The 20,607-nt window shown below is 59.9% G+C and overlaps 3 protein-coding genes across 3 annotated transcripts; all 3 read right to left on the reverse strand.

Moving 5' to 3' along the window:
* Window positions 1–2,867: 2,867 nt before the first annotated feature.
* CDC34 (cell division cycle 34, ubiqiutin conjugating enzyme) lies at window positions 2,868–8,697 on the reverse strand. The gene is made up of 5 exons (XM_069790653.1): window positions 8,365–8,697; window positions 5,122–5,208; window positions 4,375–4,472; window positions 3,851–3,985; window positions 2,868–3,267 (listed from the first exon to the last, which is right to left on the reverse strand). The coding sequence occupies exons 1-5, from the start codon at window positions 8,539–8,541 to the stop codon at window positions 3,057–3,059; spliced, it is 708 nt and encodes a 235-aa protein (XP_069646754.1). The 5' UTR covers window positions 8,542–8,697; the 3' UTR covers window positions 2,868–3,056.
* A 1,093-nt stretch (window positions 8,698–9,790) lies between these two features.
* TPGS1 (tubulin polyglutamylase complex subunit 1) lies at window positions 9,791–11,843 on the reverse strand. The gene is made up of 2 exons (XM_069790654.1): window positions 11,533–11,843; window positions 9,791–11,362 (listed from the first exon to the last, which is right to left on the reverse strand). The coding sequence occupies exons 1-2, from the start codon at window positions 11,841–11,843 to the stop codon at window positions 10,831–10,833; spliced, it is 843 nt and encodes a 280-aa protein (XP_069646755.1). The 3' UTR covers window positions 9,791–10,830.
* A 343-nt stretch (window positions 11,844–12,186) lies between these two features.
* Window positions 12,187–15,834, reverse strand: MADCAM1 (mucosal vascular addressin cell adhesion molecule 1). The gene is made up of 5 exons (XM_069790655.1): window positions 15,651–15,834; window positions 14,673–14,939; window positions 14,235–14,549; window positions 13,192–13,869; window positions 12,187–13,036 (listed from the first exon to the last, which is right to left on the reverse strand). The coding sequence occupies exons 1-5, from the start codon at window positions 15,700–15,702 to the stop codon at window positions 12,912–12,914; spliced, it is 1,437 nt and encodes a 478-aa protein (XP_069646756.1). The 5' UTR covers window positions 15,703–15,834; the 3' UTR covers window positions 12,187–12,911.
* Window positions 15,835–20,607: the final 4,773 nt, after the last annotated feature.

Raw genomic sequence — 20,607 nt, forward strand, 5'->3', positions numbered from 1 at the left:
CAGGCGGCGGGCGGCGGCGGGCGGCGACGGGGGGGCGGTCCCGGCCGTACCGGCACCACAGCGGCAGCGGGAGGGCGGTCGCGGTGCCAGGGAAAGGCTGCTGCGCTGGCGCCGGGCTGCACGGGGAGGCTGCCGGGGACGGGGGCTGAGGGTCGGGGCGACGGGGAGCTCGGCAGGCGGCGGGGAGCGGGCGGAGGTGCCGGCCCGGGGACGCGGGGGTCACGCCGCGGTGCGGAGGGGAGGCGAGGCAGCGGTTTCCGCCCTGCCGAGCCGAGAAGGGAGCGCCGGCGCTCCGCCGGGAGGCACGGCCGGGCACGGGGCTGCGGCCCGCACGCCCTCCCCGGGCCACGGAGCCCGCCCCCCCCCCGGGGCGCATCGTGGGCCGGGGCACGGGGCGGCCGGCGGGTCTGGCCCGGCGCGGGGGGGGGGGGTCCCCAAGCAGGGCCAGGAGCCGTCTCGGCTCTGCCACGGCTGTGGTGGAGGTGCCAGCGCTCGGGGTGAGCCGGGGCCGCATCCCCACACCGCAGTGGGACTCGTGGGAAGGGAACCGGGCGGCGCTTCCTCGGCGCGGGGAGCGGGGCTGAGACAATAGCTCCTGTGAACAACAGCGGGGACGGTGCCAAGACAAACCGGCAGCCCTGCACGCCGGGGTCCTGGCCGGCTGCACGGGGCCCTGTCCCGCAGCCCCCTCCGGCCTTCGGCAAGGGCCCCGGAGCTCGGGGTCGGGGGTACCCTGAAGTGCGGGGAAAGCACCTGGTCCCCGGATCTCAGCCCAGGCCGAGGGGGATGCTGGGCCTCGAGTCCCCAGCACCAGCCCAGCTGAAGCTGCTCGATAACCCCGAGGGGCTGGGGCAGGCGATAATCAAGCACAGCCATGTGCTTCGGACAGGAGGCAGCCAGGGCAAAGGGGCCTCTTGTGGGGCAGCAGCTCCGTCCCCAGCTCTTCCCTGTCCCGGGAGCCGACTCGCGACTAACCCAGCCCTGGGAGTGAGGTGCAGCACTTGCAGCCAGGGGTGCTGGGCGGGGGGGCAGGAAGAGCCAAAACAATGGGGCTGGCGGTGCCAGTCCCTGCCGCCCTCTCCGCGGGGATCTGCCAGCTCTTGTAAGCTCCTGAATCCTCCCAGAGCATTTCTTCCCCCAAGCGCCATGTCTGCCCCCGGCATGCCCTGCCCAGCCACCCCTTCCCATCCACCGGCTGCTATGCTCCCCCCTGTGCTGGAGGGATTCAGCAGTTATGGCTCCTGCGGGGCAGAAACTGGGCAGAGTATGGCAGCCCACAGCATCCTCCACCCAGGAAGCCATTTGTCAGGCCTGAATAAAGTGACAATAATCCTATTCACCTTTTAGCCTCATTTCCTAAGGCAACAAAGCACATGCATTTGCCACGTGCAGTGCAGGTGTCACTCAAACCCTGATCCCATTTGCGCAGCTCCAGGCAGCAGGAAGTTTTGCTCATTACCCCTCACAACAAGCTTTGCCCAGGGGGGTGGGAGCAGGGGCAGGAGCCCCAGTTGGGTCACGGAAAGCCCCACGCAAGGCAGTTTGCCAGGGAGCATGTCCCTGCCATAGCCCCAAGGAGCTGGCAGCAGAGCTGACCTCCCCAGCCCAGCAGGACAAGGCACCAGCAATGCCCCTCGGCTGCATGGCTGGAGCAAGGCAGCTGGGAGCTCACCACCACCTCCAGAGCTCACATGTCCCAGCCAGTCCTGGCCTGTGGACTCAGGGCACACCCAGATCAGAGCAGCGGTGAAGCCCCCAGGCATCCGTGGGCCACAGCTCTGCACAGCCAGGTGCTGCCCAGGCAGGTCTGCTGCCTGCACCACACAGTTGCTCTCAGAGGAGCTCAGCGCCTTCAGAGGAGCAGAGGCAAAAAACACCTTCCCAGCACAGTGCTGGAGGGTTTTGCAGGCTCAGCAGAGCCCACCCTTCTGCCCAGGCAGAGACCGAGCCTTGGCCACAGCTCCAGGGCAGAGGCGGTGAGCACTGCACCCTCCCCAGGAAGGGCAGAGATGCTCTCCAGGCCAAAGGCAACCCTGCCCAGTCACTCCTGCCTGCTATGTGAGTTTGGGGAGGGAGAGAAGAAGCTTACTGTGAGACCCAAGACCACCCTGCAGCCCCCAGCCACAGCCCTGGGAGAGCAGCTAGCCCACTCGCCCCTCCCAGCCAGGGCTGCAGGTAGCAGGGCAGGAGCTGGTTCACAGCTGACGCAGAAACCCCTGCAGCCTGGGCACAGACCAGAGCAGAGCCTCACCCACACACCACACAGCCGTTCCCTTGAAGTACTTTATTAAACAGTTTCACAAAAAACCAAACAAACAAAAAAAAAAAACAAAAAAGAAAAAAAAAAAGCAAAACCCAGAAGCAGAAAGACTCAGAACTACCCCATCCCTCCCAGCCAGTTAAAAACTACAAAGAGCTCATCCCCACACCCTGCAGTGCCCGACAGCCACCAGGCACATCCTGCCTGATGTCCCGGCCTGCTCCCTGCAAACACAGCTCTGGCATCACGGGAAGGGGCAGCAGGAAGGTCCCACCAGGGACAGCCCCACCGGGGGCAGAGAGAAGCAGTGCTCACTCTGCAGCCCTTCCTGCTCAGACACCTCAAAGGCTGTAAGAAAGCCACACAACGCTCACACACTTCCCACCCAAAGCAACCACTCACCAGCTCCACAGCCTCCCCAAACCGTTCCTCCCATGTGGGGCTGAAGAGGAGTTCTACATGCCCAAACAGTGGGCAGCCACCACCAGGTTTTGCCATCACTCCTTGTCCAGCCAGAGCCACCAGCTCCCTGGTTTTTGTGGATTTGTGAGCACCCCAACATGACTCCCCCCTCCCCATCTGCCCCTCACCCAGGAAGTTTATAAAATACGGTTTGGTTTTGTTTTTTGCTTTTTCTACAAAGACAGCAGTGGGATTTCCTTTGCAACAGCAGAACAGTCTCCCTGCGAGGTAGAGAGTTAATTTCAGGGCTGACAGATCCTAAATTCAAACCAGTTTGTCCTAGTTGAGGTAAAATTCAGTAGTTTATAGTAAGTTTTGCAGTGCCAGATGGCCATCAAGATTCCTCATTGCCAGAGTCATCCTCATCACCGTAACAGCTGTCTGCTTCCTCCTCCATCTCATCATCCTCATAATAGTCATCATAGAAGAGGTCTGAGCCCTCATCTGGGGCTGGAGTCTTGGTCTTCACACAGTACTCTGCCAGTGTAGTGGGGACCTTCACACCATCCCGCTCAGCATCCACCTTTGTGCCCAAGACTTGCTTCCTGGAGGGCGAGAAGTGGGGGATGAGGACGGAGCTTTGCACAGCACACCCACATTGCCACATGCGGCTCACCCCATGGAGATGCCGGGCGACACAGCCCTTCCCCTCTCACACCCCAGCTCATGGGTCGCTCACCCGCACAAGACTGGTGGGAGGACAGGGGAGGGAGAGCACTATGGAGCAAACACGGCTGCACTGCAGCATGCTCCCTGCTCCGAGAGCCCCCCTTGCCATGCCAGGGCTGGCCAGTCTGCAGCTCAGGATCTTCACATGCTGGTCCCATGAGGCAGCCCTGCCAGCAAGGCCGTGCTGGCACCACATCTGCTACGAACCCAGATCCTCAGCTCTGGGGCTAAAAAGGGCCAGGGCTTCGGCTGAGAGCAAAGCTGGGCACATAACCCAGCCAAGCTTCTCCCAAAAGCCACACTCGGAGCCAGAATCCTTCCCTCCTACCAGCCTGCAGATGGGACTTGACGGGGGCAGGACATGCCTCAAGATCATCTGTGTCCTACAAGATCACAGCTTAGGAAGTGTTCTCAACAGTGGCACAGCGCTGCTGGGTCTGGGCTCAGCTCAGCACGCACCTGATGATGTCCGTGTACTCCCGATCCTTCCCTTTGCTCTCCTTCCACTTGCGGTACATCACGGAGGCATCCACATTGGCTGGAGAAAATGTGTTGGGTTCATTCAGCAGCGAGATCACACTTAGGAGAATGGTCCTGGCAATCAGTAAACACAAGCTGGTAAGAGCTGAGGTGGGTCAGCAACCACCCAGGTCCCAGGAATGCCAGCAGCCTCAGTGTCACAGCGTCGCTGCATCCTGTGGGTCAGGAGGGGAGCCTGGTGCAGGCCCACCAGTGAGGGTGTATCTCAGCAAAGTCGAGCAGGTCAGGCAGGAGACAGCCATGCATGGGCTGTCAGGCTCACGCACGTTCCCATGCAAGCTCTAGCCATTCTTCAGCAAAGCACACCACCTAAGTGCCTTTCAACAACCTCTAGGCATCTCCCGCAGGCTTTGGGAGCAGAAGGCAGTCCCCATCTCCCTGCTTTCCCATCCCTGCCCTCGATGAGCCTCCTGCCTGCAGGTCCCTCCCCATGCAGCCCTTACCGCACGTTCTGTGTGGGGTTCCACCGCTCAGATGGCAGCTCCCCACTCTGCGGGTCATCCACCGGTGGGTGGAGGATGGAGATGCAGACATCGCCGGTCTGAAAGCACAAGTGAAACGGGATCCTTAGGAGCTGCTGCCCCAAGCACTCTCCAGCAGCAGCTCAGTCCTCTGTTCCAGTAGCCTGCTTGCTCTTCACTTTGGCTTAAGCCAGGTGAGGCAATCCCAGCCTGTTCTTTCAGTCCATAGGAAGGGACAGCAGAAGTGGTGGTCCCCGCTACGCTGCCTGCAGCCTCAGGCCTTGGATAAGTACCCCGTGATTGCCAGCACAGTACAGATGAGGCTGCCTAATCACACGCTGTCCGATGCCCGAACACATTGCATCCGCAGCACAGCCTTCCTGGTTCCCATCTGACACAGCCCAACCCCACACACCCCCAGGCAGCAATCCACCACAAGCACGCAGCCTTGGGGCCACGCACATCGCTCACTCTGCATCCACCCTTGGCAGAAGCACAACGTCCCTGCTAGCCAAGCATAGGAGCCTTCAAGCCTGGAAAGCCTGGCTGACCTGGAACCAGCTCCAGGACAGGAGACCGGCTGTCATAAGCTCGTTAGTCGCATTTCCAGTGCCAGGCACTAAATGCCAAAGGCACTGAGTTTCCAATGCCATGCTCCAATGCCAGACAAAGGCTGGCATTTTCATCCCTGCATGTCCAAGACACCCCACGCTGTCCCAGGCGACCTACCTCATAGATATTGGGGTGCCACATTTTGGTTAAGAACCTAAAGGCAGGAGGAGAATAGGGGTAGTCGATGGGAAACCGGAGACGAGCCTGCAAGTAAACAATAAGGAGAAGTGAGCATCAGCTTGTGAAGGAAGGGAAGGAAACCACAGATCTCCTGACACCACCAGGAAAAAGGAACCTCTGCCAAGTCCAGCTGTGCTCCTGCAGAGACAGGGCCTCCGCGCCTGCCTGTCTGCAGGCAGGACACCGGCAGCATGGCTGCCCTGCCACCACACAGAGGAAAGCGAGTGGATGAGCCTGCGAGCTGCAGCAGCTCCTTCACCACCATCCTGCCCCATAACCTCTTCTCCACTGGGGTCCACCTGTGCTAACCCAGTGCTCTCCGACATGGAGGGAGGCAGCAGCCCCCAGGCAGAGCACAGTGGGAGCTCGCAGTGCCAGTCCGGCACGTGCCTTGCACACTCACTGCCCCTTCCCACAGCAGCACCCACAGCACAGGGTGATGACACCAAGGGCAGGCTGCTTCTGGATGGCAAACAGCGGTGGGGCAAGGGCCTTGTGGTCCCAGCTTGAGCCGCATGCCTAAACAAACAGAGTGGCACTCAGAGCCAGACTGCAAGTCTGGGGTCATCCCCAGTCCTGCTGTCAGGGACACACAATGGCCACACCACCAGAGGAAAGGGGTTCACCCCTCAGAGCTCACAGGGAAGGAAGCATCAGGTGCTCAGTGCTCTGATTAACACACTGAATCTCCAAAAATAGCCCAAGTCAAAACCAACCACAGTGCGTAGCTCAGGTGCTAAAAATAAAAGCACATGAAGATCACGCCGCAGTCCACAACTTCAGAGCCAGGAGAGACAACCACTGGCTTCTCCTGCGGTCAATGGCCACAAAAAACAAGGTATTAAGGTAGGCCAAAAAGACAGGCTCACTGTCAGCCTCCAAGTGAGAAGGCAAAGCCTGAGGTGACACAGAGATGTACAGCAACATCCCCATCCTCCCCAGAGAGCTGCTGCCCCAGCCCACCAGCACTAGGCATCCCACGAGGATGGGGGCAGCTTCTCCCTGTGTTGCTACACTACCTGCAGTGACTGTTTCAGCTTTCAGGTGTTTCCAGGCTCTGGAAGCAAACTTCCAGATTCAGCCACTGCTCCCAAAAAAGCCAACAGCCAGAAACAAACAAAATGGTAAAGATTTAAAACACACAACTACTCCCTGAACATTTCTTGCTCCCTCAGTTCATATATGCAAGAATTTAGATGTTGGATCCATGAAACAACACTGTGAACTACCCCGGCGCTGCCTGGCAGTGACCCGGGATTGCTGTTCACCCGTGGAACAAGCCCGGCGCAGGCCCCATTCAGGAGGGTAACTGCAAACAAGGCTTCAGATGCTTCTGGAATTACAGCCTCAACAACAGGCAATGCTGCCAACACTAGTTGTCAGCTAACAGCCATTAAAAGATTAGCATAGAAGGTAGAGAGACATCTGTCCTCCTCCCTGCTGCCCTGACCAACCCCGATTCCATCCTGGATTCCAAGGCCTCTGCTCTCCAACCTCCTCCCACCCCAGCAGGATCTGTCCCCAGCATAAGTTGATCTGATGGCAAGTCCAAGGAGCCCCCAACCACGGCATGTCCATCCCTACTCCCATTACCACCTTGCCTCCCAGGCTGGCCCTCTGTTTGACCATCCTGTGCTCTGCTGTACAGGACAAGAGGTGGAAAGAAGGAAAAGCGAGGTGGCGGCTGGGGCTGGACACGTTTTGTGTGCGCATGGAGCTTCAGGCAGCCCAGGGCAGCGCACGCACACACACACATCAACACACAGCCCTGTGCTGGGCTCTGGCCAAACAGCTGAACTTCACAGAATAATCTCCTTTGTTGTGCCAGAGGGGATCAGAACAAAACCAGCCAGAGGCAAAGCGATACCAAAGGGGGCTCAGAAAGCAACCCCACTTTGCCGTACACAAACAGGCCAACCGTTACCATGAGCTGGAAGAGGACTTAGACCCTTCACTCTCCTCTTACACAGAAAGTCTCATCTACTGCCACCCAACAGTGCTGAATTTGGAAGCTCTCAGGCAAAAAACAGGAGCATGAGCTGCTGAAAGGGTGAGAGTTCAAAGGGCTTAGTGCCAAAACAGGCTATGGAAAAAGACTCTGTTTCAGTGAAGAGAAAAAAATCTGACTCTGAAGCATCAGACTTGCCTGCCACCGCTCCACAGGAGAAAAAAAACAAACCACCCAGCTTCTCAGGCACAGCTGACCCTCAGGCTGACTCACCCCGGGTATATCCCCACCCTGCCAGCAACAGGATGAAGACAGAAGAGCTCATAGTGGAGGAGGGAGGATGAGAAAGAGGAAGAAAACAGCTACGCAAGTTGCTCAACACCTGGGAAGAGCAGATACACATCCTCCCAATAGGGATCATGCAGTCAGGCCATGCATGCCTTCTCCCCCCCTCAAACCCCAAACAAAACCACAACACCCGCTCCCCACCCAGCTCGAGCTTCTGCTCGCTTGGCCTAAGCCATCTGTGCCTGCATGGGAGAGTCCTTCATCTCTTCCCTCTGGTTTGGTGGCAATGCCCTGGATTCCCTCCAGGAGAAGGAACACCAGCAACCCAGAGCTCACTCTCCTGCACCCACAGACTGGGGGCTGGAGTGGGCAGGAAAGAGGAAAAGCCCGCAGAGGCAGAGCCCCTGGGGGGGGTGCAAATCCCCCTTCCAACAAAGGGAATCCTTTCCTAGTTTGGCAGCAGCCACCTGCACACAGGCTCCCTTCTTCACTCCAGCTCCTCCTTGCAGGCACCCCAGGAATAAATACCCCAGGTCCTGAAGCCCCACTGACCCCAAGGTATCCAGCTACAGACCCAGGTCTTCCTGGCCCTCATCACCCCCTTGAGCCCAGGAGCAGCCCGTCATGCTCCACCAGTACCTACCTCAATCCGACACCCAAGACCCCTTCCCTCTCGCCCCACAGCCCCCTCCCAGGGTCTCCTTGTCCTCCTGCAGTCTCTCTGCCTTCCAATATTCCTTCCCAAGGCATCCTCCCCGCAGTGCATCCCTCAACACCACTTACCCTGCCTTGGCCCCTCCTAAGCCCTTTCTCCCACCACACACCTCTGCCCCCCAGGTCCCCCTACTCACACACCAAGCCCCCCCACGCCACCAGAGCTTCGCCTCCTCGAGACCTCGGTCCTACCGACCCCGCACGTCCCCCTGCTGCCCCCAGCCCCTCACCTTGAAGTACCCGCCCTCATAGTAGGTGTTCGGGGGGCCGAAGATGGCCACCTCCCAGTTGTAGAGGTCCCCCTCATCCACCAGGTTGACCCGGAACCCTTCCACGGGCTCCTCCTGCAGCCCTTTCAGCTCCAGCAGCAGCGCCTTCTGCGAGCTGGGCACGAGGGGCCGCGCCATGCCTAGGAGCCGGGGTAGGCCGCGAGCGAAGCCGGGGACTGGCGTAGACACGACAGCCGCTGCAGGAAGGGGGGACAGCGGGGACGGCTCTTGCTGCTCCGCGGCCGCTCCGAGCGCAGCCGCGCGGGGCACGGCGGGAACTGTAGTCCGCCCGCGCGGGGCGGGGCCGGCGCAGGCTCCTCCTATACGGGCCCGCTCGCCTATCAGAGCTCGCCGTCGGCGTGGGCGGGCGGGAGAGCGAGCGGGCTCCTCCCCCCGGGCGCTGTCCGCCTATCACAGCGCACCGTCCCCGCTCGGGGGCGGGGCTCCTTCCCGGCAGCCCCTGCGGCGCGGCGGGTGTGCGTTCGTTCCCTCAGGCGTCGCCGCTGTCCCGGAGCCGTGTTGCGATGGTGGCGACGCCGCCCCGGTCCCGCATTCACAGCGTGCGTCGGTGCTTCTGGCCTCCTGCACCAGCGCAGCCGGCTTTCCTGCCGAGCAAACCTATCGCACGCGCGAGGGTTGCCTCAGAGATCGGCCTCTTCCCGTTCGGGCCTGAGCGGCCACGCAGGCCTCACTGCCCCCGGGGTCCCCGATCCCCCCGCCCGCGGGAGGCTCCCCGGTGCTCCGGGACACCCTCAGCACACTGACCGACGCTAAATCCCACCCCGGATGACAGCCCTGGTGCTCACAACACAGCCGTGCTCCTTTGGGTCAGCGTTCAGCGTAAATGGTTGACGCTTCACCAGATGATTACACCCGTCAGCCAGGAGGAAGCACTTAGCACAATTACTACACTTATGCAATACTTTACTGCATTTTACAAGGCAGCATCTAGAATTTGAGCAGAGGCTGCTCCTGGCACGGGCCCAGCAGAGAAGATCTCTCCCAGCATCACCAGTTCCCATCTCCCCTTGTGTCACATCCCGTCACCTGCACCTCGTTCAGGAGCCACCGCCTGCAGCCTCACCCAGTCCAGCTCCAGGTAGTGCCCCTCCTGGCTGCAGGGATCAAAACATCCGCTCAGAAAAACCAACCAAACATCCCAGAGCATGAAAGGCATCCTCCCAGCTTCTCTTCTTTTTTTTTTTTTTTTTTTTTTTTTTTGGTAGCTACTACAAGTGCTTTGCACCCCCGTGCCTTCAGCTGGGCAGGCTGCTACAGGCTGCTGACATTGGCCCCTGAAGACAGAGACTACGTGACGGATCTGCGAGCTGCTGCGGTTCATTCTGGCGCTACGTGCCGCCAGGCAGTAAAAAAATTGGCCCCTAAAAAAATAATAAAAAGCTTTAATGTCTTACAGTAAACCAATAATTGCACAGTATAAACAACTAACATCGCCAAGTTCAAATAAATAACACATGGTTCAACACGCTTCTCTGTTCAAAAGCAAACTACAGCCTCAGGGAAGGGGGTTTGTCTTGTCTTGACCCAGCGCTCCATGTCCCAAATCATTATTGAATCTGTAGCACTCTGCAGCTTCGCTTGAGAAGTCATCACGCAGGTATGAGCCTCAATCTTCAGAGTCCGGACCACAGTGGCCAGAGGCAGTTGGGTAAACACCAAGCGAGCAGACAGCAAGGACAGCTCATCGCCCCACAGCTCGGCTGCTGGGAGAGGCGGAACCCCCTCTGGCTCGCAGCCCTTCCCAGTGAGGTTTGCTCCCCAGCCAGCTGTTTCTCATCTGCTGTGTGTTTAAAACATTCTGCTTAATAAAATAACACTTGATCTCACACTGTGGATCAGCCCCGTATTTACCTGCGAATCCTCACAGCAGCCTGTGAGGTAGATGAGCATCGCCCCACACTTCACAGATAGGTGTGAAACAAACCCAAAAGCAGAAACAAAGGTCAGCGTGAAGCTGCAAAACATGACATTGCCAGGGCTAGAACAAAATTGCAGGATATCTGGAGGTCCAGGCCCACATTCACTTCATTCTGGCTCATTTTTAATGGCTAACACTGCCCTACAGTTTACAGGCCTCCTTGCAAGTCCCCACTAAACACCTAGAAAAGATTTACTAATGCCAGCTAGATCGGAGGAGCCGTGGCTGGGAGAGGCACAGTGGACAGGGACACATCCAGCGCTGGAGATGGCTGGGCACCTGTGGCACTCGGAACAAGGAAGGGAGCATGGAAAGGGGGAAAATCTCATTGGGCAGACCCAGGCCCTCTGCACAGCACCTGAGCAGCCCCCCCCGGCTCGCCATCCAGCTCAGTGCCGGGGTCCGAAGCCTCCTTTGCATGAATGGCTCTGCGCAGGGCACTTGAGGGGTTCGAAGCGGACGCAGACAGTGTTGCTCCCACCTGGGCATTACTCAATGGGCTTCACTCTTGCAATGAACAAGGCAGTGGCTTTCTTCAGGAACTCATCCCTGCTCATGGAGGTGCCAAGCTTCCTCTCCTGCAGCGCCCGGTCCATGGCCAGGGCCAGGCCATCTGGCCCCAGCTTAGAGCCTGCCTCCAGGTAGCGGCTGGGGAGAGAGAAGTTGCCGGTGCCCAGCGCATCCTCCAGCGCCCGCAGCACGGCCTGGCAGACCCTCCCGTCAGCGGCACCGGAGCCACCGTCCAGGACGCCGAAGAGCGCGTCCGCCTTGGCCGCGAACTCCAGCAGCACGAAGCAGGTGAGGACGCCGTAGCGGAAGACATCGAAAGGCACGGCCTCGTGGTCACGGCAGCGGACTCGCGCCAGCAGCGCCGCCGCCGCCTCCGCCGGCGCTCCCCCATGCTGGCAGATGCGCCGCAGCAGCTCGCTGTACAGCCGCCCGTCCACGCCCGCCTTCCGCCGCCGGCCGCCGGCGCCCAGCACCTCGTAGGCCGCGCCGGCATTGCTGTCGAAGGCCGTCCTGTCGCGACACGGCACAAACACAGAGACAGACGGGCCGCCTCGTCCCCCGCCCGCCCCGAACTACAGCTCCCGGCGTGCCTCGGGCACCAGCCCGCCGGCGCGGGGCGGCCGCGGGGCACGCCGGGAGCTGTAGTCCGCCGCCCGCCCGCCCGCCGCCGCCGCCCGCACCTGTGGGAGTGGTGAGCCAGGCGCACGTACCACAGCGCCCGGGCCAGGCGCTGCGGCGGCCCCGGGAGCTCCGCGGCGGCCTCGCCTGCCGCACCGGGGCTGCCCAGCACCAGCCGCTCGAAGTAGTCGGCCAGGAAGGAGACGGGCTCCTCGGGCCGCGCCTCCAGCACCTTCAGCAGCGCCTCCCGCACCATGGCGGTGACGCCGGCCCGCAGCAGGAACTCCGCCTCGCTCTCCAGCCCGCTGCCCGCCGCCGGGGCCGGGGCCGGGGCCGGGGCGGTGGCCGCCCGCCGCTTCTCATACGCCGCCATCTTGGCTGCGGGCGGCGAAGGCCGGTTGCGGAAGTGCCCGCGCCGCCATCTTGCACACTGGCAGCCAATCGGCGGGCGGGAAGGCAGGCGAGCGCGCCGCCCATTGGGCGAGGCGGCGGGCCGCCATCTCGCGTGTGGGCAAAGGAGCCGTCCTGGCAGCCGTAGCGGGGCGGGGCGCCCCGGCCGCCATGGCTACTCCGGGCGGGGCGCCCCGCCCTTAGCAACGGGGCGCGCGGCGAGCGCCGCCCGGTGGCTAGCGTCGCCGCCGGGACCTCCAGCAGCCCCGGAGCCGGTGGGGGGCCGCAGGGCCCAGCCGAAAGGACACTAGCGCAGGGTACAAAGAGAAACGAGCCTTTATTGGAGCACCCCGCCCCGCACGCCGAGGCCTCGCTCTCCTCCGCCCGCGCCCAGGGGATGTAGACGTACGCAGACGCAGACACACGCAGGCAGCCCCCCCAGGGCTGCTTGCGACTCCTCTGTCGTGACAGAGGATCGGCCGACGCTCTCCCGCCCATCCGCGTGGGTGCCGGGAGCCCCCGAGGGCCGGACCCACCCCAGTGCCCAGCATCGGCCGGGCGTGATCCAGCCCTGGGAGGGTCCCCATCCCCATCCCCGTCCCCCCGTCACTGAGGTTCCCTCTGCTTGTCTCCCTTCCAGCCTTCCCGTCCCGCAGGCAGCCCCGAGGCTCTCCTTTCTCGCACAGGACTCACGGGCGAGCTCCTCCGAGCAGCAGGCTACCTGCCCAGGAGCCGAGCGGTTCCCAGCGTGGCCTGTCCCCTCGGAAGCCCCTCAGCATCACCGGCGGCAGCAGCAGCCTCAGGCAGGGACAAAGTTTTCAAAAGCAGCAGCTCCTCGGAGGTCTCCGGGTCCCAGAGCGCTTGTCCTGGGGTGGGGGCTGCTCTTCTCTCAGGTGTCACAGCAGCATCCCGCACCCCACCAGCTCTGCCGGTCCCCGCCCCGATCCATCGGTTGCTCATGGTCCCAGGGGCTGGGCAAGGCCAGGAGCAGAAGGGGCGACAGCAGGGACTCATCTGGAGGGCTGTGGGCATCTGTAGGCAGTTCCCACTCCTAGGGCAGCTTGTACTGAGATCTGAATCGTTTCCACAGGCGATGAGACATGACGCTGGTCACGATCAGGCCCAACAGCGAGACCATTGTCCCCACGGCGATGGCAGGGCCCGTGCTGAACGACTCTGCAAAGACATGAGAAGGACCTGTAATTGCACGCAGACTCTGCCCACACCAGCAAATACCAAGGGGTGGGGGTGCACGGCACTAACACAACTCGGTGGAGCCCAAGCCCAAGTAATGGGGGGTACGGGAGAGGGAGCTGCAGACCACCACTCACCATCCAAGACCGTCAGCTGCAGACTGACCACCTGGGAGCGGTGGCCAAGCAGGACACACTGGTAGTGGCCCTGGTGCTGGGGCTCAGCGTGGTCCAGCCACAGCGTGGAGCTGCTGCCCACCGCCTCCTCCCGGTACTGCGAGAGGGCCGCAGGGGTCTGCAGCCAGCGGACGGTGGCATTCCTGGTGCACCGTGCATGGCACTCGATGCGCAGGGCCCTGCCCCGCGTCCCGTTGGGAGGCAGCGACCAGATCCGCAGTGTGCAGGCGGGCACTGTCCCCACGGATGGCCCTGTCCCCTTTTCTGTGGAAGGAGACCCCCAGCTGATGCCGTCCACAGCCGTCCCCTGCGCTTCAGCCGGGGGACTCATGGTGGTGGAGCCAGGGAGTGTGGTGGTGGCTGGACATGCCGTGGGACTACCTGCGACAAGGTCCTGGGGAGCAGGGCCCTCTGTGGAAGGGGGTTCGGTGGCAGCAGCCGGCTCCAGGATGGTATCAGCATCAGGCTCCCGCGGTGTGGTGGCCAGGGCTGTGGTGGGATCATGTGTGGGGACACTTGGCTCTGGGGGCAGCGCTGTGGTGGTCACAGGTCCGGCTGTGCTGGGGGTCCTCGTCATAGTCACCACTGTCCAGGGGCTCGCCGTGGAGGTGGCCATGGCCACTGGCTGCTCCGTCACAGCTGTGAACACAGTGTGTCATGGCAGTCTCGCCATGGCTCGGAGCTGGGATGGGGCCTCTCTGGCATACATTATCCCCATGGGGTGACAGCCCCCTCCGCCCACGCCGCCCGACAGCCCCCTCCTCCTCCACCCCACAAACACAGCCGTCCCGGGCAGGGAGAGGCAGTGAGCGGGAACAAACTGGCACCCCTGGCACAGCAGTGGGGACAGGGACAAGGATGGGAAATTTGCAGAGCGGTGCAGAAATGGGGGCCATTCCCATTCCAGCAAAGCTATTTCAAGCAGCGCAGGGCGATGGGGGGTCAGCTCCAGTGGACGGGGCAGCATGCGAACCCAGGTCCCCAGCTCCCACGCTGGCACTCACCCCCAGCGCTCACGGCCACAGATGCCACCCGGGTGAGGGTCTCCTGCCCGATGCTCAGTGTCACCTTGCACTTGAACTCCACCCCTTCTCCCACCTCCTCCCCAGCCACCAGCAGCGTGGACACGATGTCAAACAGCTCCTCATCAGTCTCCGTGACATCGAAGTCTGGCTGCTCCAGCACTTGGTCCCCCCGGTACCAGGTGAGGACCAGCCCCGTGCGCGGGTATGCCTGCCGGGCCGAGCAGCGCAGTCTGGCGGGCTGCCCTGGCTCCAGGGCATGGGGGTCTGTCTCCAGCTGCAGCGTGTCCGGGAGGGCTGAGAGAGGAATTGCAGCATCAAGTGGTGATTTTTGGCACCGAAGCCCAGGAGGGAGCCGGCTGCCTCAGGGACCAGGACTTTGCCAGGGAGGCGGCGAGGGATGGGCTGGGGAATACTTACCGTAGACCTTCAGGTTGACAGTGTGCTGGTAGTGCTGCCCATGGCATGTGCCCTGGCAGATCTTGGTGCCCGCCATGGCGACCACGGCACTGCTGACATGCAGGATGCTGTGGGTGGGGAAGGAGGCGATGCTCCCCAGGTTGGTGTCCAGTCCTTTCCACTGCACCGTGCCCCCCACGCAGGCCAGGGAGCAGTTCAGCTGCACTGAGCCCCCGTACCGCACCACCGGCTCCTGCGGCGTCACCGCCAGCTTGTCAGCAGGTCGCCCTGGGTTGAGGAAGGAGGAAACCGCGGAGTTTAGGGAAGGGGACAGACAGTCACCAGAGGCCAGTTCCTTACAAGGCAAACGGGATGCTGGTTCCCCTGTTTGCTGAGAAGTGGATGGTCACGCTCAGGCACTGCATAAGCTCCATCCCCATCACCACAGCAGGGGCACTGCTCATTAGCGACAGCTCGTTAGGGGCGGCCAAGGCATCTCCCCGCAGTGCTGCTGTCCCAGGGCAACCGTTCTCTGTCACCAGGCATCGGGAGTGTCGCGGAGCCAACATGCCTGTGGTGACTGCCAGCCCGGGTCTGCTCCATCGCAGGCATTGCCACTTGATCCGTCTTGGTTTACCACTGAGATTTTCCAGCCATTTTTTGGGGAAACGAGCCCAAGCGCCCCTCCCCCCCCAGTTCTCATCCTTCACCAGCACTGCTGCTGTTCTGGCAGCAGGACAGTGGACCCAGGCCAGGCACATGCTGTCGCTTGCACGGCGGCACACTCCGCGGCTCAGCGCCAGGCTGCAGTGCCAAGACAAGGAGGGCTGTAGCAGCGACGCACGTGGGACATGGCGGCTGTCGAGGCTCAGCAACGGGGAGACCCTGGGGCTGCATTGGCCCGCGGCGCCATGTGGCAAAGCAGAGAGAGCAGCGGGCAGGGCCGGGCAGCACGGCAGGTTAAGGATCAGGACGGCTCTTGGCCCCCGTGGCACTCACCGCTGCAGCCCCACAGCAAGCCGAGGAGGAGGAGGAGAGGATCCAGCTCCATTGGCCGCAGAGCCAGCAGCGGGACAGGGCAGCAGCAAGGGCTGGTTTTCCTTCCTTCCCTCCTTCCAGGGAGCGAACGCCACCAGCTGGGGCTGTCTCCTTCTGGCCGCCAGCCCTGTCCTCAGCCCTTCTTAAGCTCTGTAGGAACCGCCCCCGCAAGCACCAGCCCTGGGGCCTCCACGACTTTCCAGGCAGAGGGGTATTTCCAGAGGGAGGTTTCTGATTTTCTTCCAAGTTCAACTCTTGCACAACACCCAGCTCTGCAGCCGAGGGCTGTGCCAGCAGCCCCAAACCTGGGAGACTCCTTGGCCCAAAGGGTCCCTGTGTGGCTGCAGGGGCCCCCATCAACCCCACTGGGCAACCCTGTGCAGGCACCTGCACCCCACGACACAGCCAAGATCCCATCCCTTCCCCGATTCTCACCGGGCTCCACCGTTTCCCATCCAGAGCTCCTGGCAAAGCAGCCCTTTTCATGCCCCAAACACCAACAGCTGAAATGAACCATCGTGGGACTGGCTGGGGACGTCTGTCTATGAGAGGGGCTGTCTCAGACCCCTGCCCCAAAAGTGGGGCCAGGGCCCATGTTCAGCATCACTGGAGAGCACAGCTGCCTGCAGCTGGCATGCAGGGCGGAGGGAGGGGAGCCCCCAGCTGCAGCATCTGCCCAATGCACATCCCACTGGGACCCCTGTGGGAACGCAGCCTTGGGAGTGGGCAGCCCCCGTTGCAGCCTGGGCAGTGGCACGAGTTACACTCAGGAGGAACCTGGACCAAAGCCCCAACTGTTCCAAAACATGGGGTTTGGAAAGGTGCATCCCCAGGGCAGAGGGAGGAGGTGTCCAGCCCCAGGCTTGGGTGCTGCTCAGCATGGCTGCAAACAGCATTTATTCCCAGAACAGGGTGTTTTCAAGGATGAAAGTAGGCGTTCCTGGGAGGGTTGGTTTTATGGTATAGATGGAGAAAGTGTTGCCACATGGAAGATGTTGATTACCCCACATTATCTAGCCCCAAGGCCCTGGCACAGCCTCAGTGACTGTCCTCTGTCTCATGGCAGGTCTGGCATCGCTTCCTCGCTCCTACCCAGCTCCCCGGGAAGAGACGGTCCTGGTTGTGCCCCATCCTGTCCCGCCGGACTGGGGCCGAGGCCGGGGAAGGTGCTGAAGGACCGAGGGAGGGGACATGCCCAGCCCTGCACCTCCTGTCACAGAAGGTCGCGCAGGACCTGGCCGTTTCCCATCCGGGAACTCTCTGGAGAGGCAGCTCCGGGCACTGGGCGCGTCGTGCATCCTTTCGGGAGGCCAGGTAATTAATCCTCTGACAGTCCGGGAGGCCTCAGAGCAAGGGAAGTGCTCTGTAAACAGCCACCATCAAATATGCACATTCAGCCAATGCTGGGTGATTAATAGCTCTGGAGTTTTTGTTCCTTCCATCCTGTGTTAACAGAGCCACTTCCCGGAGTTTCCAGCAGCCGCGGAGCCCCCAGCCCAGCCCTGGCGTGGGACAAGCCACAGCCAGGGCTGCTTCCCATGCCGGCTGGGCTCTGCCCAGCAGCAAGCTCGGGACGCCCAAGGATGCACACGTGGTGCCAGGGTTTCGCCTCCCCCTCCCGCTCCTGCAGCCCAGATCTGTGGCACCCACTCAATGCACGAGGCCACCTCACCGGACCCTCCGTGGGTGATGGGCGAGCGAAGATCCTGGGTGAGCCCCAGGAGGGAACGGTCAGGGCTGCACAGGCTGCACACCCTCAGTGGCGTGTGGACAGGGTAAGCATCAAGCGATGGGTTACATCATGAGGGGAAGGATTGCTTTGTAATGTCGTCAAGTAAGAGTTCAAAGAAGGGAAATACTGTCCTCATGGACCATGCTTGCTGCTACCGGATTTGGGGGCAGGAGGGCAAAACACATACAGTTACAAAAAAAAAAAATTATCCAAGCTCTGGAAGATACCCTTGGCTGGGGTCTGGTGCAGCTTTCTGCTGGGGCTCCTGCAACAACAGACCGACACCGACAGGTCCTGGGAGGATCAGTCCTGGCCTTTTGGTGCCCACTGGCTGCGAGGTCTATGCATAGTGCCAGGGGCTGCGGAGCTGCACAGCCTCTGCCTGCGAGCCAGGGGCAAAGTGGCCGTGGTCATCAGGGACCGGACTCTGGCATTCCCGTGAGAGGCAGCTCTCTGTGAGCCCTCGGCATCACACCCCAAGCCCCGGGCACCCCTCAATATGACACTTCAGGTGAGAAAAGAAAATCATAAATCAGCGTCCAAACCAGAGCTGAGCACTTACAGAGCAGACCTTCTTTTAAAAAGAAGATTTTCCAGACTGGTCATCAGGAGATTAATAGTTACCAGAAAGTCCAGCACCTAGTGATGCACTTCCTCCAGTTCAGGGCTTGCAGAGCACTTGACGCCATGGGAGCTGCCCTGGCCTCTGCTGCGCGGGCGGACGGGCAACACAGATCATGGAAGAAATCAGTTATGGAAACCTGATAATACTCCAATTCCACAAGGGTCAGCTCTAACGGCACAGTTACCAAGCCAGGGCAGAGGTCAGGAGACTCATCCAAGCTCAGAGTAATGTGACAGTGGGCCCCCAAGGCAGCTTGCGCAGGTTTGGCCCCGAGCTGCCCCTTGCCTCCCATGCAGTGACCCACCACGGTTCCCGACCCACCACCAGCTCGGGGTCTCTCCTTTAATAGGCTCAGAGGACCTTCCCTCCATCCCAGAGGCACGTACAGGCAGCTCCCCCTGCCCTGGACATGGAAAGGTTGCAGATCAACAGGTTGCAGACACAGGGGGGAAAGAGCAAGCTGAGGCACTGGGGCAGTTTTCCACCCAACAGGAAACCTCTTGGGTCAGAGCAAAGGGAACGACAGTTTTCAAGAATCAGAATTCCAAACATTTTTCCTGGACGCCAATCATGCTTCCTCCTAAAGGGCAGGAGGAGGGGGCTCTTGCCGGGCAACTCTAGATCCAGAGGCATTTCTCAGGAAGCAAAACAGGTCAGTGGGGAGAGACAAACTGCAGAGGGACGAGCGCTGGCCCCCAGCACAGGATACCCCCACGCCGCCACCGGCAGTGCCGCAGCCCCTCGGGCCGGGGTGTAGCCCTGGCCTGTCATCACTGGCACTCGCTAACGCCCGATACCAGTGCCGCCCAAATGACCACCATGCCGAGGAGAGGACAGCCAACGCCGCACTGTATTGAAATGCCTCCCCTTTTTCTCCAGAGATGCAAAACGAGACAAGCTAAGGGCTCTTTCTCCAATAAAGGTGGAAAAAAAAAAAAAAAGCTCAAGTCCAGAGGAAATAAATACAAAAGGCAACATATTGTATAATAGATGGCTTGTGTTTCCAGCTCATTACAGGATATCGGTCATCAAACACCAGTTCCCATCCAAGAGCTGACTTCCAGACGTGTTTATACTTCTTGTGATTACATTGTTCACTTAGTACCATCCTCAAACACCAAAAGAAGTGTTTAAATAAGTAAGATAAGATCTAGATTAAGCCTGGCTGGAAACGAAGACAATAGAATCTGGGCTGCTAAAAACCAGCCCCAGGCCAAGGCTCCAGTGGGGAGGTGGGAGCTGGGGACCCGGTGTGGGGCCCTGCTCCACCACCTCGGGGCAGGCAGGGGCCAGGGACAGGCAGCCCTGTCTCAGCTCACACAAACCCACCAGCAAGTCTTTGCCTGCCGAAGGTGACAGCTACGGCACTGGCCCACTACACACAACAGACCACACTCGCTCCTCCAGAGCGTTTTGCTGCTCCTTACTTAGCCTGGTATTTTAAATGTTGCCTTGTACAAAATGCCCGAAAACCACTTCTTCTTGCACAAGCACTCAGCCCCCATTCAGTAGGATGAGCAGTGGGATCAGGGCTCAAAACATTTTATGCCTAAGCACCGGAGAAGTTCAAACTGTTAAGGTAGTGCTATTTTAACACTCCACTGGAAAGCTGGATAGCTATTTTAGGATCAAGGATGCATGTGAATTGTTTCCAAGTACTTCTTGCTCTAGATTACTTTCCTTTTAAGGAATTGGTAGAAATAACTCAAGAACTTGTGCCCATTCGCGACAGGTTGATTTACAAGGCCCGATGCATGGTCTCTTTTAAGAACCTCTTCAGCAAAATTTACAAGGGTCGAGATGTACTGGGCAGAAGTGCAGCGCAGGCTGGGAAAGCTGTCTTGTAACACAGGTGGGGGAGAAGGATGAGGACAGAGAACTTCAACACAACAGGAAAGCAGCAGTTTAATAAATAATCCATCGGAGGGAGAGATTAGCCAGTTCTAAACACAACCTGAACTAAAATAAATACATTTCCTTGTTAGCTTAAAAAAAGATACAGAAATGCACGCAATAGTAAACTTTGAGAGCGCAGAAGTGCTGCTGTTCTTCAGTGAACATGGGCTTGCCACATGCCCACACTTTTTAAAGATAATCGAAGATGTTAGCAGCCATTCAAGTGCAGAGAAAAGAATAAAAACCAGTGAAGTAAGAAGTTACTATTTTGCAAAATTAATGGCAAAAGACAAAGCAATGATTTAACACAGGTTTTTTAATGCGACAGGATCTGCTTAAACTCACTTGAACTGCTGCCATTAATACTGGAACTGCAGAAGAAGGGCAATTAAGCCAATTTTTGCCTTATGTTTGGGGCATTGCTGTTACCAACCTGAACTATAAGTCACTGCAGACAAATTCTGGGAATACTGCTGTTAAACAGCCAGGCTCAGGCACTACACAGCAGATCAAGGGGATTTTAAGAAAAGGCTCTTTTAAAAAAGTTGCATTTTCATATAAAGTAACAAAAATTGGCAAAACTAGCTGAATGCTCCATACAAGTTTTCCACTCTCCATGTGGGACGCTGCAGAATTACCAGCCCTTCAGAATGAGACATTCTTCA

This window comes from Haliaeetus albicilla, chromosome 8, assembly GCF_947461875.1.
Source record: "Haliaeetus albicilla chromosome 8, bHalAlb1.1, whole genome shotgun sequence".
Taxonomy (NCBI): Eukaryota; Metazoa; Chordata; class Aves; order Accipitriformes; family Accipitridae; genus Haliaeetus; species Haliaeetus albicilla.